Here is a 19,110-nt window from a genome sequence, read left to right as displayed (position 1 = left end):
AATTCCACTCTTTTCCTTGAATGTGCATTTTCTCTGCAAAATCATTAGCAATCTGTACCATTATTCTGGCCACAACCATCCTTATGTGCACAACCCTGTGTATTTAGTTCCTTCTAAGAGTAGGAATAATTTGTGCAGAAAGATGTTCATAGAAATTCTTGACAAATATATGCGCCATAGCTACTTAGGAGACCTAGTGATGGCCAGATGGATTCTAGACAACATTCTGGCACTCTTTTGTGCTTTTAGCTGCTGACCACAGGTTTTCTAACATGTCTCTGTCCAATGTCAACCAGAATTTGACTCTCTGTATTTTATTTATTCTTTTTATTGTGGTTTAAGATTTTCAGAAAACAGATATTTCTACAATGGTATACATTTCCTGACTGTTTCTTATTGAAGAAACAAGGTTTACTGGTGTAGGCTCTGTTAAGATGTACTCAAAGCAATTTTGGGAAACAACTGTTGTCATTTTTGCATACCTTTTCATGTTTCTTGGTTTGTTTCAATGCGATTCATCTTCCCAGGAGCATCATAACTTGTAATATAACAAATTATGGAGAAAAATAACTTGATTCTATAGTCTTTCTGTAACCTTGGAATTCGGCAGTCATGATTTTTTTCCTACTAGTGAGTCATGATTTACAAAGATGGACATTCTGTGAACATGGGAAAGATTTACAAAACTATCTCAAAACATTAGAGGAGAATTGTGAACCTCTGATAATGCAGAAAGTGAGAGATTACAAATTGCAGCAATTTGTTGAATTGAAATTCATATTAATTGAAGTAATTTCGATTAAATGCTTCAGCTTTCTGAACTGACTTATTTTGTGAATATTCAGCTGTCGCTATTTGCACTTGTTCTTTGTAAGAACAAATCGCAGACCTATTAGGTCATCTCCAACCCTAGCCAGTGCATTATTGTTTCTTACAGTAGATTCTTGAGTGTTTTCCAGTCTAGTATTTTAGACTTGAATGAGGGGACTTTTACCCATCCATGTAGGAGACCTATGTTCAGTTTAATAGACCTCTGTATCTGTCTATATTCGGTTTTTCAGTAGTGTCCCTCGCCATAGTATCGAGGACCTTAGTGTCAGGAAATGTGTCTTGTTGTTCTGGATACCTTTTCCTTTGCTCATTTTAATCTTGTTATTCCTGATTATATCCCCTTGAGACCCCCTAAGGCTTTTTGGCTCTTACCCCATAATATGCTTGCAGATGGTTATCATGTTAGTTGTTTAATCAAATTATGTGTGTATGAAAAACCTGAAGTTATGATGTAGTTTTTATAATCTTTCCTGGGAAGCGAGTACTTCCAGCCCCCAGATCAGTTTTGATGCTCATCTCTACACTCCCTCCAGTTTGCGTCTCTGAACTGTATGGTGCGGCAACAACTGTTGCTTGTTTCTTTGTTTACACATAGTACGTAAGGAATGTATTTAATTTCAAATAATTACAGTGAATTGTCTGTGGTATAAAGATCATGCATGAGCAGTTCATTGCAGCTGTTCAATATTCACAATTTAACTGTTATTTAGTATTGGTTGGATATAGAAATCATAGTGTATGTGTATATCTTCTAAGTAGATGTGTGTATCCCTTAGAATTAGGTTTCTTGTGTTAGACAAATTCAAAATTTGCTTTTCATGAATATTCTCAAACATTATTCTAAAATTAGATGTTTCCCTGAATATTTCTATAGTAAACTCGTTTCCTAGACTATTAATGGAAAACGAATGTAAGTGGGATTCAAACACGGTCAAAGTACATTTGTTAAATGTGAAAAAACAGTCGCTGAAATTCTCTGTTTTGTTTGTATTTGTTGTAATCACCAGCTCTACTTAATGCTTAAAGTTAGTTGAAGTAACTAAAATGATCATGGCTGGGCCCAATTATACAGTCTTCACTCACATGAGTAGTCCTATTGACTTCAAAAGCACAGAAATGAGAACCTGTAGTACCATAATAAAAAGAAAAATATTTCTCCTCACTCAATTTCTTGACCTAAACTATCACAATAGAAATAGCTTCCGTAAATGAGTCTAAAAATTTATTTTAATCTAAGTAGTACTTTTAATGGGCTCTTATCCAGCTGAGAAAGCAGCCTGGAGTAGCTGGCCCACAGAATATTCAAGGGCCCCCCAACTATGCAGTCCCAAAGTCTGCTCTCTGTTCCAAGGGATTCTTTATATTTGTCAGGGAAGAACTCAAAATATTACCATGATAAAACAGCATCTTCTGCTCTTACGCAAGGGATACTTAAGGGCAATAAAGAAGATAGGTTATTGACCTGCTTGTTGAAAAGAATGCACGAAAACACTAATTCATAAAATTTGAACTCTGAACAGATGGTTGACAAATCTGGGCTATTCTCCAGTCCCCTATTTAGCTTCATTCATGGAAATTTAAAAGCTTTTATTGTCTTCTTACAGTGTTCAGTAAGTGATTAAGAACTTTAAAACTGGCAAGGTTGAGTTTACTGAGATATCTAGCTGCAAACTCAGTATTCAAATTACTGTTCTTGACATTCTTAAAGCTATCAAAAGTCTCACCTAATAAAGTACCTTTTGAAGGTTCTCTTCTTGAGCTGCAGGATTTTGTTGCATGCTTACTATCCAAATGTCGCTAATATTTGTGATTATTTAATACTTACACAATGAACTTTGTATAGTAGCCAGATACATCAACAGCATTTTAAAAAGAAAAAAAGTTTAATAGTAACCAGTGAGAGTTAGGTGCCTCAGTATCTTTAAGGATCTAGGCATTACTTTCTTATGTACTTGGGACCCCTCTTGCCACCCACCTGTGAGCATGTGGTGGGCTTGAATTTATACTTTGAGCTCCATCCAGCTTCTACAGCTGCTGTCCTATGAAAGCTCCACAATCCTTTATGGCTATGCAGCTGCAAATGCTGCCCTTGATTCCAAGAAATAATTACTTGGTAGTGCTATACGACCTCATGCGACCTACCTCTTCCCACAGGAAATATAGTTGCTAAAATATCCCTAAGTGTCAAGCACCATCCCCAATGTTCTGAAATTTCCTTCATATTAGGAAATTCGTACTATAAATTAGGCTTCTTAAACACAACATATTTACTTTGAAGGCAGAGAGGGGCCACTTCAAACCTGGATAGTTCATTGCCATTCTAGATTATTATTTTAAATAGCATACACATTCATTTCTGGATTCTTTTAATGAACATGGCCTTGTTTCTAGAAACTTTCTGATCTGTATAGCTTAGACTTTCATAAAAGTAACACACAATTGCCCTCTTGCTTATGTGGCATATGTCCTTATCTGTCACAAATGACTGCACCACAACTAAAGGTGGGGCCGAATTTGTATGGGCTTACCCAAAGAAGGACAGCTCTGCTTTGTGGTGGTGGTGGTGGTGGTGGGGGGAGGAGAGGGAGAGAGGAAGAAGGTCAGAAACTGCTGCAAAAGGTGCTCGGTGGTCAACTTTGCAGCAATGACTCATCCCACCCCTCCCTCAGGAATGTGCATAAAGGAATGTGGGGCAAGTCTCTATGCATAGTTTTTCCTTTCTGTGTATTCTCTAGTATAATGGTTACCAGAGTGATTGGTGGTCTGCAGAGCACTTGGTGGTGGTCTGTGGATGATGTTGAGTCTCCTTGTTTCCACCTCTTTCAATAATGTTCAGGATCTTCACTACAGTAGCAAACCTGGAGGCCTGTAAAAGTAGCTGGAAATTAGGAGCCAACTTAGACCATGTCTACACTAGCACTTATATCACCTGAACATTTGTCTTGCAGGGGAGTGAAAAAACACCCCTCTGAGTGATGTAAGTTTTGCCAGCATAAGTGCTTGTGTGCACAGCGCTATGTTGGCAGCAGACTCTCTCCAATTGACATAGCTACCGCCGCTCTTTGAGCTGGTTTTATTATGTCGATCGAGAGCTCTCTCATCGACATACTGCAACTACACGAGCGCTCTTACAGCAGCACAGCTGTATCTGTACAGTAGAGACATGGCACTAGATAGTACTCAGACCTATTGCTATACAATGAGAGAAGAGGAAACAGGAAGTTCTTTTGCCATTTTGGGTCACCAGTGGAAGAAGAATGTGCAAGGGAGAAATGAGCAAGGCAGTTGATCAAGTAGGTCAAAGGGAGAAGACCAGGTAGCTGGGCAACATGTCAAAAAGAGAAAGGAAAAAGGAAAACAAGAAGTAGATGATATAGAGAAGGAGCAGGCAACAGGGAGGGAAGCAGAAGGGAGATAAGGTAACAGAGGAACATGTGCAGAGGTTTGGGGAAGAGAGAACATAACCAATAGGAGGCAGAGATTAAAAGAACAGCAATTTTTTCAAATAAGTGGTCAAAACAGCTATCACATTCAACAAAATACATCAAATGCTTTCCTAATATTTTTTGCTGAAGCAATTACTTCCGTCACCATGGGAATTCTGTGAGTGAGAAGGGAGGTCATCCTTATGATTGTGAGTGTGGATGTAAATGGGAGGTGTGGTATTCCACAAGACAGTCTCTCCATTAAGATGTGGTCTACCTTATGAAAAAGTTTGAGCTCCTCTCTTGCAATGTTTTGTCTGGTCTTGTTTTCTTCAGCTCCTAATTATTGTATTGCTCTTCTCAGAGCCTACTGACTGTCAGCAGCAGCATTTTTTGAGTAATAAGGTCCCAAGAATTGATGCTGTATTCCCAACACACTCATCAGAGCCTTACATTTTTTTTACTTCCCTTTCCTCTGATGTTATGTCCCTGTGTGTGCAGTGTAAACCTGCATTGTCCTTTTGCTGCCCTATTGCATTGCAAATTTGTCCTTATTCCAGATGTACACCAGTGCAGCAGAGTAGTGATTTTGTGTGTGTGTGTGAGAGAGAATAATTTGTTCATACTGGATAAGTGTGTGTGTGTAAAAGTAAGTAAGCAATGGATTATGGGAAAACCAAGTCTTACAGGTGGGTTTTGCATTTAATTCTGAATGTGGCAAGTTTAGTGATCATTTTTAGCTCCTCTGGAAGTGAGTCCCATAGCCCAGGCCCAGCTCTTGTGGAAGTTCTCTCCTGTGTTCATGAGGTGTGTAGCAAAGCGAAGACTCACTGGTGTGGCACCTCCTTCTGGTCATCTGGGAATTAGCTCTTTTCCAGCTCAGAATGCCCTCTGCTGGCCAGTGACTCACCTGCCGCCCGCCTCATGTCCCTCCCGGACCCTGGTGCCACTTACTTTGGGGTTCTGCCCCAGCAGTACCCCCGCTCTGGGTCTCCCCTCCCAGGGAACCCACAACCCTCTCATCCACCTTGCTTCAGTGGCTACTGCCAGTCGTCATCCAGCCCCTGCTCACTGCGGCAAACTGCAGTCTGTCATGGCCACTCATCATTGGCAAGGAGGTTGGACCAGCTGCCTCTGCCTATCTCTGGGCTGCACCTCCCAGCTCCAGTACCTGCATAGGCCTTTACCAAGGCCTCAGCTTGGGGAGTTGCCAGGCTGGAGCTCCTCAGCTCCTCTGGCCTTTCCCCAGCCCTGAACACTCCAGATACCCTTTTCTCCCAGACAGCCAGGTCCTTCTCTCTCCACAGCTAGAGAGAGACTGACCCAGTTCCTCCCTGAGTCCTTACAACAGAGCCAGGTGTGGCCTGATTGAGCATGGCCCTAGCTGTGGCTGCTTCCCCAATCAGCCTAGCCTTTCACAGGAGCGGGGTTACTGCCCTGCTACAAGGTGCCCCCTGTATTTGACACTTTTGTGCTTCGAGTGGAATGTCATTGTCACGATAGGCCATGGTCATAGAGGAAGAAGCGATCTCTCAAGTAGCTAGGTACACTCTCATTGAGGGCTTTGAATATCAGGAAATAGACATTGATTTGAACTCTATATTCAACTGGGAACCAGTGCAGAGGTTGGAGTTTGAGGAGTTATGCTGATGGCCACCTGTGTAGAAAGTAAAAGGGTTGCTGCATTTATTGCCCATCTTGGTCAGTTATGAGTAGGGCCCTACCAAATTCATAGCTGTGAAAAATGTGTCATGGACCATGAAATCTGCTCTTCTGTGTGCTTTTACTCTATACTATACAGATTTCACAGGGGAGACCATCGTTTCTTAATCTGGGTGTCCTGACCCAAAAGGTGGTTGTGGGGTGATTGCAAGGTTATTTTACGGGGAGTCACACTATTGCCACCCTTCTTCTGCACTGTTTTCAGAGCTGGGAGGCTGGAGGGCGGCGGCTATTGGCCAGGCGCCCAGCTCTGAAGGCAGCGTCCTGCCAGCAGCAGCGCAGAAGTAAGGATGGCAATACCATATCATGTCATCCTTACTTCTCCGCTGCTGCCTTCTGGGTTGGGCAGTCGGAGAGTGGTAGCTGCTGACCAAAGGCCCAGCAGCAGCACAGAAGTAAGGCTGGCAATACCATCCCATCCCATCCTTACTTCTGCATTGCTACTAGCAGTGACTCTGCCTTCAGAGCTGGGGTCCTGGCCAGCAGCCACCACTCTCTGGCTGCCCAGCTCTGAAGGCAGTGTCGTTGACAGCAGCAGTGAAGAAGTAAGGGTAGCTGTAATGCAACCCCCCCCGCCCCGCCAATAAGCTTGCAACCCCCCATTACCCCACCATGTTTCATTTACACCAACTAGATTATGATCACTTCTCATTTCTGTTTCTTCTTGCTTTTTTAATCCATTCTCTGTGTGTTGATCTCTTCCTCTGTGTGTAGGTTATGCGGCTTGAGGGTAGTCAAATATTTCAATAAAGTACTCCCTTCCTGCAGGATAATTTAACTAACATGCTATTACAAAAAGAGTGCCAGTGTATTAAAGCTGATCCTGGTAATTCCAGTTTCCAATGTGTTTGTAGTCTATCAAACCAACTTTAGGTTAGTTCTGCTCTGGAGGTTGATTCCTGTCCTCTTAGCTTTGTGTGGACCTCCTTTTGAGTTTTTTACTTTCCATTAGGTCAACCTTTTTCAGAGCCATTTGTTCTGTTTGCAGTGAGATCATGTTACAAGGTCCATCTCTGAGCTAAATTTGCCATTTCAGAAGGCCAAGATGGTGTGAGGACTCCTCTTCTATCTTCCATTCATAGAGGAAATTACTCTTCTCTCGCTATGATCCTTCCCAATAAGAAAAAGGAGGATAGGAAATTGCATTTCTTAGATCTGAAGAGTGCACTAAAGGTTTATTTATATACGACTATTTCTTATAGGAAGTCAGACAAACTTTTTGTTTTTCTTGGATAAGAAATAAAGAGACAGTTTTTAAGGCATCCTTGGCTAGTTGCATTGTTTCATCTACGTTTGAGGCTTATAGGCAAGCTGGGAATGCTCCTCCATCTTCAGTTAAAGCTTACTCTGCTAGAACTATCTCTGGGCACTAAAAGGGAAAGACTTGCTACAGGATAGATGTGTGACGGGGGCCTAGAGTTCTGTTCCTTGCTCTGTTAAACATTACCAGTTTGGACTTTAGGGCATCTGCTCAAATTTCTTTCTGGAAAAGGGTACAGCAAGCATTGTCTCAGCCAGTAATTTTGGCTTTGTTTATTAGTTACATGACTTGTACAGAACACAAATAAGACTTATAAAATGGTTCTGTTAGTTCTTCTTTATCAGTACAGAGATTTGGTATTAGAACTTTGTTTTAGTGAATTTGGGATTGTCTGTCTTCTCAGCATTTTTAGTTTCTCAAAATTGGAGGATCGATTGTTATGGGATTCATCCCATTTAAATTAAACAAAAGAATATGGGACCTTGGATTCAGTTTTGGCTGCTTCAACTGATGATTGAAGGGGTTAAACCCCGTAGCCCCAGAATTTTACAGTAGAAGTAGTCATTTTACAGTTCTTTTTCTTCCTATTCTGTCAGAGGACAACTCCTCCTTCTATATTAGGCCATATCTACACTAGTGATCTTAAAGTGGCACAACTGTACCGGTGTAGCTGTACTGCTGTCAGATTGCTTGTATAGATGCTATATGACGACAGGAGAGAGCTCTCCCGTCAACCTAATTAAACCACCTCCAATGAGCAGCGGTAGCACTGTCCACATCGGCGCTTCTGTCAGTGTAACTTATGTCGCTCAGAGGGGTGGTTTTTTCACATGAGTTATACTGACAAAAGTGCTGGTGTAGTCATGGCCTTATTTTGTATGGTGGAAGCATATGTTACTTCATCTGAGTCAAATGAAAGCTCTCCTTCTCCTCCTTCCCTGCTTATGTTTAACGGCTGCCTGTAAAAACCCTGCCACTTTTAAATAGGAGGTCACCTCTCATTGCAAAGCTTTGTGCATTTAAACTCACTTCTGTACACCAAGGCCTGGTCCAGCGACTGTAGTAGTTACTCTTAAGTGCTTCTTAGGTGGAGCAGGTAACCCTTCCTGTGTGTGTGTGTGTGTGCGGGGAGGAGGGCGTGGATTTAAATGCTGGCCAAGCCACTCTTGCAATTCAGGGGGCAACTCCCTTTTCCGTTAAGCCAGACAAAGGGCCACATCGCTTAATATGCCATGAGAGCATTGTTTCAGTAATCTCTTCTTGCTCCAGTGCCAGTTGCTAGTGAAGGATGTGGGAGATTACCATCACTGAAACGGTTTTAAATGCTCGTTCCTATTCCTAATCCCCCTTGCCTCATATCACTTGTTCCCTGAAACAGTGCCTGCCCCTGCTCTTAAAGGGCCAGCATTCCCTGTCACTTATTTTTAAGTTTATAGTTGACAGCTTAACAGAATTTTCAAACTGTACGTGCTCAGTGCAGCATTATTATTATTAACTGTTATTTTTAAAGCAGTTATTTTAAACCTAGCAAAGCAAAGTCTCTTCAGTAAGGCTTATTTTCTATAACCAAATTTGAGTTTCAAAGTTCAGCCAGTTTTTTATTAGCTTCATATAAAAGACCGGTGTGTGTGTGTGTGTGTGTGTGTGTGTGTGTTTTTTTTGTCTTTTTACAATGTAAAAATTAACATGTTTGATACATTCCCCTCCTTTCTCTTGTTTGTCAAGAATTCTAAAGCAACCGATGGGTTTTGCTTACTCATGAGAAAAATTAACCTTTAGTGAAGGGCTGAAATCTGCCATTCCATCCAGAAGTGAAAGTTCCACAAACCTGAAATATGAGTCTCAAACATTAGCTTCTAATGGAAACTGTTGTTGTTCTGCAGCCTTAACCTTAGACCGTGTGACCAACTCAATAGATGTAACTAAGATATTTTAAATAATTGTTTGCAAACTTCTGCATATAGTTAGCTATAATGTCTTGGTTTTTTTCTTAGGGATATCAAGGAATAGCAGGAACTCCAGGTGCTCCAGGATCCCCAGGGATTCAAGTAAGCTCCTTTTGTCTTTTCTACAAAGTGGAAATCTAAGCCAAATCCTGTAAGTACTCATACTATTTCCATTTATTTCATTGAGAGTCCAGAGTGTGGAGCACTTGCAGGATCTGGTCCTTATCTGTAAAAGAAATGAGTAAAAGAACTTAAATGTGTTTATTTTTTTCTCTCTTAGGGGCCCCGTGGCTTACAGGGTATCAAGGGAGAGGCAGGGAGAGATGGTACAAAGGTAAAAAGTTACTTTAATATTTACAATCCTTGCTTAGTACAAGTAAGGGCCTTGGTATTTCCATGTGAAACTAGTTTAAAAGTTGTTTACTACCAAGACAATAAAGCCAGAACTGGAATTCTATGCTTAGGATATTATTTCCATTCTTAATAAGATGTATTATCTTTAAAATATTGGTGTGTGTGTGTATACATATATATAAGTTAAGACCTTTAATGTGACTGCTAATTTCATTTTTAAAAGGTGTAGCAGATGGAAAGTGATATTGACAACCTGCTATTCAGGCATATATCTATGATTAATGAAATTGCTCTTTTCCATCTCTTTTCTTTCTTCAGACCCAAAGATAGCCCTAATTCAACAAAGCAGGTTGTTCAATCTTAAGGCCCCTGTTCAGCAAAGCACTTAATCATATGCTTCAAGTTAAATATGTGCTTTGCTTCATTGGGGCTCTCTTGTTAAACAAAACTGTTCAGTTGGTAATGGGCAATATTCAGTAATGATTGTATTCCTTTTTTTTCACATTTTTCCCATTTCAGAGAGTTAGACATTAAAGATGAAAAAGTGTATTCCCCTGCCACTGGAGGATTGTCTTAAAATATATTTTCTCATGCTTTGTCCAGCCTAGCTTGAAATGTGCCAAGATATGCCTAGCTTGAAATGTGCCAAGATGTGGGGCTTCCACCACTTTTCTCAGAAAACTTTTTGACTGTAGAGTAGTTCTCACCATTAGGAATGTTTTCCTGATATTTGGCCTAAATTTTTATTTCTTAATTTCATCCCACTACTTCTAGGCGTTTCCACATTGGCTAATTTAAAGCTAGGCATTTCCGTTGCTGACTGTTTTAGTTAATCCATAATTAAATGAACATAAATTATGGCTACATTCACTTTTAATCAAGGGCAATGGAAGTCTTAAGATTGTTTTTACAAGAGCTGCAGATACTTTACTCTTAAATATGTACAGTTAGTATTTAAAACTGCCTGTTTTAAACACTTAATTACACGTAGGAAGACATGCCTGATAGTATGATCTTATAAATTGTTATTACTAGGGTCAGCATCCTGTCATATGTGAATGTGTGGGTGGACCTGTGCACCAGTGTAGAGGCCCCCTGGATTCTGCACAGGCCCAAGTTACTGCCTGAATGAACCTTGACATTTAAGTCAACTTCTTCATGAAAAAGGTCCCTTTCTTTGTGTTTTTCTGTATTTTATTGCTTTTAAGAAAGTATTTGTCCATTCTTTTTTGATGGTGGATCAGTGTGGATCCCATTGTAATTGCTCCTGCACATGAAACTGGATTATTTTCACTAGCAGTGTCCATCAGGGCTCTGCATGCAACCTGTGCCATTTGGTGCACCCACATGAGAGCATAAAGGGTGGGATGACCATGATCCTTCCCCGGTTCCATCTTACTTCCCGTAAGTAAGCAAGAAGGAACCTGGCAGTGTCCCTATCCGCTGAAAACTCTAGCATGAGCGATCTTTTTCTAAACTTCTGAAACATTTCAGAACAGCCTTCTCTCCTTCACTTACAATTTCTTGGACTGAATAATCCTCTTCTGGATGGCAATTTTAAACAGATATGCCTTGGCCATAAAGACCTCTTTATACAATGACTTCAAGATGGTAGGCTCAGAACCTGTGGACTTCAAGTCTTGCTAATTGGATGGACTAACTTTTCTTAAAGACTAGCATAGCAAGTGTCTCTTCTGGGCAAATCCCACATCCCAAGCAGATGCCTTTTTGTTCTTCACTCAAACCAGAAAGTCACAATATGCCAGACTCAGGTTGCATCTCTTAGAACAATCTATGAGAGTGGCATTGGACTCCGAAGATCTGGGCTCAAAAACTCCATACTAGTCAAACCATCCAATGCTCCATAGAGAAGTCAGGATGATTACTAAGGCTTCGGTAAAGAAATCAGATCTAAGTAAGGAGCTGGTACTGACAGCAAGATCAAATCTGGGTATCACGACCATCAGTATTGAAGGTGATGCTACAGATTTCGAAGAAGGCCGTAGAAAGAGGCTGCTCAGAACACTGGGGCAAGAGCTTGAGGAAGAGCTCTGACTTTTCACTTAAATAGAAACAGGGAGGCATTGGAAGATTAATCCTCCAAAGCTTGTCTGGCACTGAAGCAAAGCAAAATGGAGCAGACTGTGATACAGCAGACTCCATCAGTACTGGACCCATGGCACTACTTATGGAGGAGCCAGATCTCTCATCACTGTTGCGAAGACATCTGTTCTTGCCAGCATCAAATAAGGCCTGTCCCCCATATAGTCCATGAGCGGTACTGCCTGAAGATCATAGATAGCTGGATTATCAGTCTAAAGAGAGACCAAGCTACAGTAGAAGACCTTAACCTCCTTAGCTCGAGCCACGCACTCCACTGTGACCGCACGGCAGCTAATTTGATGGCTCAGCTGAGAGCCGCACAAAGACCAGTCAATTGAGTGCTTCTTTTGGTAGCTGCCTCGCCTTGCTACACTGGACGTGGCTGGATGTCACCAGTGACAAGTCTGGTAAACAAGAAAATGAGGTGTTTGTATACCAAACCGCAGAACTTGTTTAACAGTGTTTAATGTTTGACAGTGACTAGGTTACATTAACACCTGTGGCCTATATATTCCATCTAAATTAATATAACAGAACTATTTGCCAGAGCTGAGAATGCCAAATGCAGAATCTTTTGTTCCAGGGGCAGCATGGGTCTAGGATCTCTGCTGGATACTTTTTTTTTTTTTTCTCTGCTGGTCTTGAGGTTTCCTCTTCACCTCCCCACCAATCCCCTTGATCCCCAGAGACAAAGCTACTGTTATTATCATAGTCCCATACTGGCTGAGACAGTTTTGGCCATCAGACTGACTCTGAATGGGAGGTTGACTGGACATTTCCTTTCCTTCTTGACCAGACATGCTGTCTCAGGACCACAGTCACATTTAAAAATGTTATTAAAGCTAATGTTAAAAAAAATTATATAATACATAGGTTGGGAAAAGTGTCTGTATGTCTTGGTATAGTGTTTAGATTATCCACAAATACAAAGTTACAGTAGTTTTTAAAAAGTCATATGATACATAGAGTATATAATCAGCAATAACCCAAATTTAGGTTAATAGATTTAACAATACAGTTTAGATATTAGAATCCGAATACTCGGTGTGGCGAGGCGAAGACTCACCGGTGTGGCGCCTCCTGTGGTTGTCTGGGCATTAGCTCTTTCCAGCTCCGGAGTGCCCTCTGCTGCTGGCCCTGTATCCCTCCCGGACCTCGGTGCCCTTTACTTGGGGTTCTGCCGCAGCAATACCCCACACTCTGGGTCTCCCCTCCGAGGGGAACCCCCAACCCTCTAAACCCACCTTGCCTCAGTGGCTCCTGCCAGTCATCGTCTAACCCCTGCTCATTGGGGCAGACTGCAGTGTAATGGCCACTCATCATTGACAAGGGGTTAGGACCAGCTGCCTCTGCCTATTCCCAGGCTGCCCCTCTGCCTTTCTGGGCCTTTACCAAGGCCTGCAGCCTGGGGGTTTACCAGGCTGGAGCTCTCCAGCATCCTTTGCCCTTCACCAGCACAGCTCTGCTCTGCTCTGCTCTGCTCTAGGTACCCTGCTCCCAGGCAGCTAGCCCTTCCCACTCCAGAGCTAGAGTGAGACTCCTCCAGCTTCTGGCCCACAGCCCTCTCATAAGGGCCAGCTGGGCCCTGATTGAGCTGGCCACATCTGTTCTAACTCACAGCTTCCCCCAGCTGTTCACTCCTCTTCCCCCAGCTGCAGCCCTCTCCAGGGCTGCTTTAACCCCATGAGGGCTGGAGCGGGGTGACCACCCCTCTTCACTCTGGTACATCACTCATGAAAAGTTGTACAGAGATTTGGTTGTGGAAAGCAAAGTATATCAATGAGTGGAATTTTTCCCTTAGTAATTGAGAATTAGGTAGGTTGTCCATTTAGAAACTACAATCCATGAGGAAAGTATTTATTACTTTCCTGACTGCGCTTCTCATCGGCAGTCCAGCTCATCCCTCCTGGTATTGCCGATGTCCAGTGACGTGTTCTAGGTAGATGTCCCTCGACTACCTGATAGTGTCTGACACCATGAGTTGCCGCATCAGCCAAGCGTAGCGGTGACTGATTCCGCATTTTCTCAGCACTCGCTCATTACTGTGGTCCCATGCACCTAAGGCTCCGATGATCGGTGTGTGTATCTGGACCTGGTAACCCTTAGCTCTCAAGGCTTCAACCAGAGGGGCATATTTCTCTACCTTTTGAGCTCTTGTATCTCATGGAGCTTTTTTTCAGAATGTTCATTGTATCACCTTACTGTCAAGATGATCTTCTTTGTTGTCATCACATTGGCAGAGTCAGCAACATCCAAGCACTCATGGTGTTACCCCCTCAAAATGGATTTTTGGGCATCCTGGAATAATCTATGTATTGCCCCCTTAAGTTGTCCTTCCTGAGATATAAGTTTCTGGGATTGTTAAGCAAAAATATTAGAGGACATGGGTACAACGTTCCGATAATTGTCACAGGCACTATTCTTTTCCAAATCAAAGTTTATTTTTATGAATGTAGCTAATAATCCCTAATACAATATATCCTAAAAATCCTAAACAAGGGACAAAATCCCTTAACATAAATTCCTTATTACAAGTTTAAAGAGCATTCAAACTACAATAGCATATAGTTTAAGTGATTCTAAGCGAAACACTTTGTTACAAATGGCTAGTTGGGAACAAATCACTGACAGCCAATGTTCCCTCTAATTTTTTCCACCCATGTGCGGAATAAATTTTGTTATGTGCACCGAGGTAATGTGTGGATGTGTGCCACAAGTAGAAACAAAAAACCTAGATATATATATATTTTTAAAAGGTTAAGTAGGGATAATTACTCCAGCCAGGACAGGTTAGGCATTTTAGAACTCACTACTCAAAGAATTAAATTTAAATGTAAGAGAAATAAAAAATATGAAATGCATAGACCAGTCAAAAGACAAAAATAACACACTTTTTGAAAGAATAAAATGACAGAGAATATATGTGCATTGCAGGAAGTACCAAGAAGTGTGTGTTGGTAGGTGAGTGTGAGACAGAGACTGTGTGTGTGTGTGTGAGACAGAGACTGCGTGTGTGTGCTTGACACAGTGTTTGACACTGTGTGCGACACAGACAGTATTTGTGTGTATGTGTGACAGTGCATGTGACAGAGAGTGTGCAACAGTGTGACACAGAGAATGTGTGTGTCACAGGGACAGTGTGTGTGCTAGCTGCTGGGAAAGTTTGAGAGACATCCTGCGCTGTCTCTCTAAGACACTCACTGAAAGCTCTCCTGCTCTGTCCTGATATCTGTTGTCTCCACTCCCCTGTGGAGATGGGATACATGGGGAAGGGGAGAGAGAGAGTGTGTGTGAGAGAGACAGACTATGTGAGCAGACTATTGGGGAAATCTCAGAAACAGTGCACTGTCTCTTTAAGAAAGGCACTCAGACACTCACCCTTCTGGGCATCAGCTCTGAGTCCTGAACCAGGCTATGTCCCCTGCCTCTCACCTACTCTGCAGAGATGGGGTACAGGAGTGGGAGGACACCCTGACATCGGCACCGTCCCCCCCTCCCATACTCTTCACCACCAGCAGGAGGGTCCTGGGAGCAGCTGCAGGACAGAGCAATGTGGGGGAGGGCACCTGAACACGTGCTCCTAATCAGGTGGGCAGCACTTAAATTTCTTCACAGCCGCTCAGGCGCGTAGCTTACAGGGAACACAGCTGACAGCAGTTAAGTTACTCCTGGGGGAATTTTGCACCAAAAAAATTAAAAATTCCGCACACCGTATTTTAAAATGCAGGGAAAATTGCATATTTTATTTGTCAAAATAACACCATATAATCATGCCAGTTTCAATTATTTTGTAATTTATTTCAAAATACTTATCAGCAACTATATGTCTGTAATAGTACAGACACAAAAAAATTCCCCCAGCAGTAGAGAATTAAGGAAACCCATACAACAACAACCCAATTCCTGTTTCTCTGCCCCCATTCCCCTAAGAGCCCAGCAGGGGGGCCAGACACCCTCACCCCCTACCTCCCAGAGCCTACCTGTGGTGCGACCCCAGCCCAGACATCCACAGCCCCTCCCCACTAGAGCGCAGGATCCAGAAGGAGAAACAGCTTGATGCTGGGTCCCGGGCTTGTACAGTGTTTCCTGCACACTGCCTTCTTCCTCCAGAGCATGCTGGGTACTGCAGCTGCTGGGAACCCTCCAGCTCCCTCCACCTCTCCCTGGCAGTGTTTTCTATTTCTGAGCAGGGCTCTGCTGGGTTCAGTGCCCCCTAGTGGCAGCCAGCAGCTCTGCAGCCCATTTCTGTGGGAGGAAAAGGAAATTCTGTGCATAACATTAATTTCTGTGCAAATTCTGAATTGAGCAGTGGCTCAGAATTTCCTGAGGAGTATTAAATTGTACTTGGTTTTATTTAAGTAAAGTACAGTAGTCACCAATTTTGCACATGCTCACTGCTGTTTATCTCAGAGCTGTGATTCTGCTGATCCACACACACACATTTGGCCTTTTGCCAAGGCGCCATCTTAGAAATTATGGACTTTCTGCCAATTGACTATCGGCAGCTTCCACCTTAGAGTGAAGTAGTTCCAGCTTGTTCAGAATAGAGATCAGGCAGACAAAGTGGAGGCTGGAGAATTTCTCTAGTAACAATGGCTGGACCACCATACTTGTCATTTCATGGGGACAAGGTGTTGATGGGACTTTGCCTCCAGTTCATTCTTCAGGGAGTGTCGGAATTCCACCTCAGTTAGTCAATTGCCTTATGGTGTGCTCTGAAACCTCATTCTTCTCCAGGAGAGAGGACACTTCACACACTGGAAGAGTTTCCAGAATGCTACTGTGCCGCCTAGACAGGACTAAGCCCTTCGGGCTCTCTTCCAGTGTCCTTGTGATCATATCAGGTGTATCAAAAGGTCAGGTGATCTCTTCATAGACGCTCTCCAAGTGGGTTACATGGTGCATTTTACCTGTTACCAGCTGGCTGGTGAGGATCTCTTTCCAAAAGTCAAGGCACACTCCACCAGAGCACAGGCAACCTTGTTGGCCTGCTTCAAAAATGTGCCTATATCAGAGATCTGTAAGACAGCCACATGGAATAACCTGCTGACCACTTGCTGCAGGGACTTGATGTGGCAACCAGGGAAGATCCTAATTTTAGAAGAGCAGTACTTCAATCTTTATTGAACACATCTGATACTCCTCAGATCCACCATCTGGGAGAAGATACTCCTTGCCAATCACATACAGTGGGATCCACACTGTTACATACTTGAAGAAAGAACAGTTACTTATCCTACAATAAGTGTGGTCCTTCAAGATGTTAAAGTCAGTGTAAAACTCATGACCCTCCTTACACCCTCGCACGGGAACTTGAGGAGCATTCACAACCCTAATGGACACTGCTAGCAAAAAGAATCCAGTCGCAGATGCATGAAGTGCATTCTCACCTACGGAGCCGCAATGACTACAACTTGAAGAACCACAGGTACAGTATAGTAAGTAGGTGTATTATCCTACATGGTTCAGAATGGGTTTAACACCTCTCAGGGGGTGTCGAACATTTCTCCAGTTCAGGCCTATCGTTCATACCTTCTTATCTTATACCTGAAATATTACATAAAATCACTAAGTGGGCAGCATAATTTAGTCTAAATTTTCTCCTCTGTTGTCTGAAACTAATGTAAATGTGTTAAATTTAAAGTTAGTGAATTTAAGTAGAGACAAGCCATGATAACGGGCCATGAAAGTAAGTGTTCAAATGCTCTGTTGGCTGATTAAAATAAAATCCGTCTACTGAAATATCTTTCTCTAGCTTTTTAAGGTCAGGTGACAGCGGGATACAATTTAGCCTCTGTTAGAATAGTTCAAGTGAGCTTGAAAATAATAATCAAATAAATATCTCCAGTATCAATAGCAAAAGCACTGAGAATCCTGACATCTGGCAGTTGCAATGACAATAGGAAGGCCAAACTCATAAACAAAGCTAAGCTCATGACGCTTTCCTACAGAAATGTGGACAACTTAATTTTTTTATGGCCAATTGCTTTTATCACATTTTTTTCTGTAAAAAGGGAGCTGCTTATTTGAACTGCCTATATGTTTGTTTGTTTTTAAAATGTCTCTAATACTGTACATGCTCACAAATGCTCACCCTTTTCACTAGGGGGTGGGGTTTTAATGAGATCAGCAGGGAAATGAGCAGCCAGGATCTTTGATAGTGTCAGGTGGGGTCTATGTGTATGAAAGCATGCCTCCTACACGGCACTTGCTCCCCATGGCATAGCAATGGACAGAATTGAGGGCAGGACTCTGACCATTCCTAGGGGCTAAGATTGGCTAATGTGTGTTTGTGAGATGCTGATGAGCAACGTACAAAGGGTGATGGCAGTATACAATTGTTGTAAACATATGTCTGTTGGTTATATGCACATACATGTGTTCATATGTACAATACATAACTTTAGTTTTCTAATTACATAAAGAAATGTAAACTGCTAACTATCTGAGGCAGTATAGGCATTGTGGGCCTTGAGGAGAGAACTAATGTAGCATTAAAAATAATTATCAAATTCATGTAAAATTGGCATCACTAACATCCTGTTGTTCAGACTGGGTCTTCTCCAAAGCCTCGGGAAGTCGGTGGGAATTGTTCCATTTACTTCTGTGGGTTTGGATCAGGCCATTTTGTTTTAAGTCTCTTCTTGGTTTGTTAATCACTTGGGTTATGAAAATATTATTTTATGTTATATGTACATATTTTAATATATTTGTTGTTTTAGGGTGAGCATGGATTTCCTGGTTTTCCTGGATTACATGGGATGCCAGCATCAAAGGTTGAAATCGAAAGCTTCTTGTAAAATATCCATCCATTTTGGATTATTCCAAAACTTCTTTTCATAGCTTTTAAAAGTGATTTTAGTTACCTCTATGTGTAATATTTATCTATAAACGCAGATAAGAGGCGAGACTAATACTGATAATGTTTTATTTCTGTTGGCTTTGGATCATGTTGTGTATGAATTGCTTTGAATTTTGATTTTAATAAAACTAAGAGCCCTCTTCTCTGCAAATAGTATTCAAATGATAGAATCATTGATTATACTCAGGTTCCTCAGGTCATTCAGTTTGACCCCCAGCATTTTGAAGAACTTCCTTGCACTAATTCCTTGAAAGTCTTATTTAACATGTTCTACAATGAAGTTGTCTCAATTACATCCCTTGCTAGTGTGTTCAACTGCCCAATTGATCTTACTCCTTAAAGCGCCTCCTAATGTCTATTTTAAACTTTTCAGGACAGATTTCAAAAGAATGCAGCACACACAGCTGTTCAAAGATTTTCAACTTTTCAAAGATTTTTCAAAGATTTTAAACTTCCATTTAAGATCTCAAGGAATTGACCAGATTTCCAAAAGTGCTCAGTACCCAGCAGCTCCCATTGGAAACACAGGCATTAAACCTATGAATTGTTGAACATCTCCCCAGAGATACTAAGCATGTGGTACTTCATAGGCCATCTGTACCTTGC

General features: G+C 42.0%; 1 protein-coding gene across 2 annotated transcripts in view; it reads left to right on the top strand.

Annotated features, from left to right (window-relative positions):
- The window catches only part of LOC311518254 (uncharacterized protein), a 197,235-nt gene that overhangs the window by 94,697 nt on the left and 83,428 nt on the right, over positions 1–19,110 (top strand). For both annotated transcript variants that reach the window (XM_084623903.1, XM_084623904.1), the window contains exons 10-12: positions 9,234–9,287; positions 9,466–9,519; positions 18,365–18,418. In XM_084623903.1, coding sequence (XP_084480029.1) covers positions 9,234–9,287; positions 9,466–9,519; positions 18,365–18,418 — 162 coding nt within the window. The remainder of the gene's footprint in view (positions 1–9,233; positions 9,288–9,465; positions 9,520–18,364; positions 18,419–19,110) is intronic.

Source organism: Lepidochelys olivacea (assembly GCF_965140295.1).
Source record: "Lepidochelys olivacea isolate rLepOli2 genome assembly, chromosome: 3".
In the NCBI taxonomy this organism is placed as follows: Eukaryota; Metazoa; Chordata; order Testudines; family Cheloniidae; genus Lepidochelys; species Lepidochelys olivacea.
This window is presented reverse-complemented; position numbering and strand designations above follow the sequence as displayed.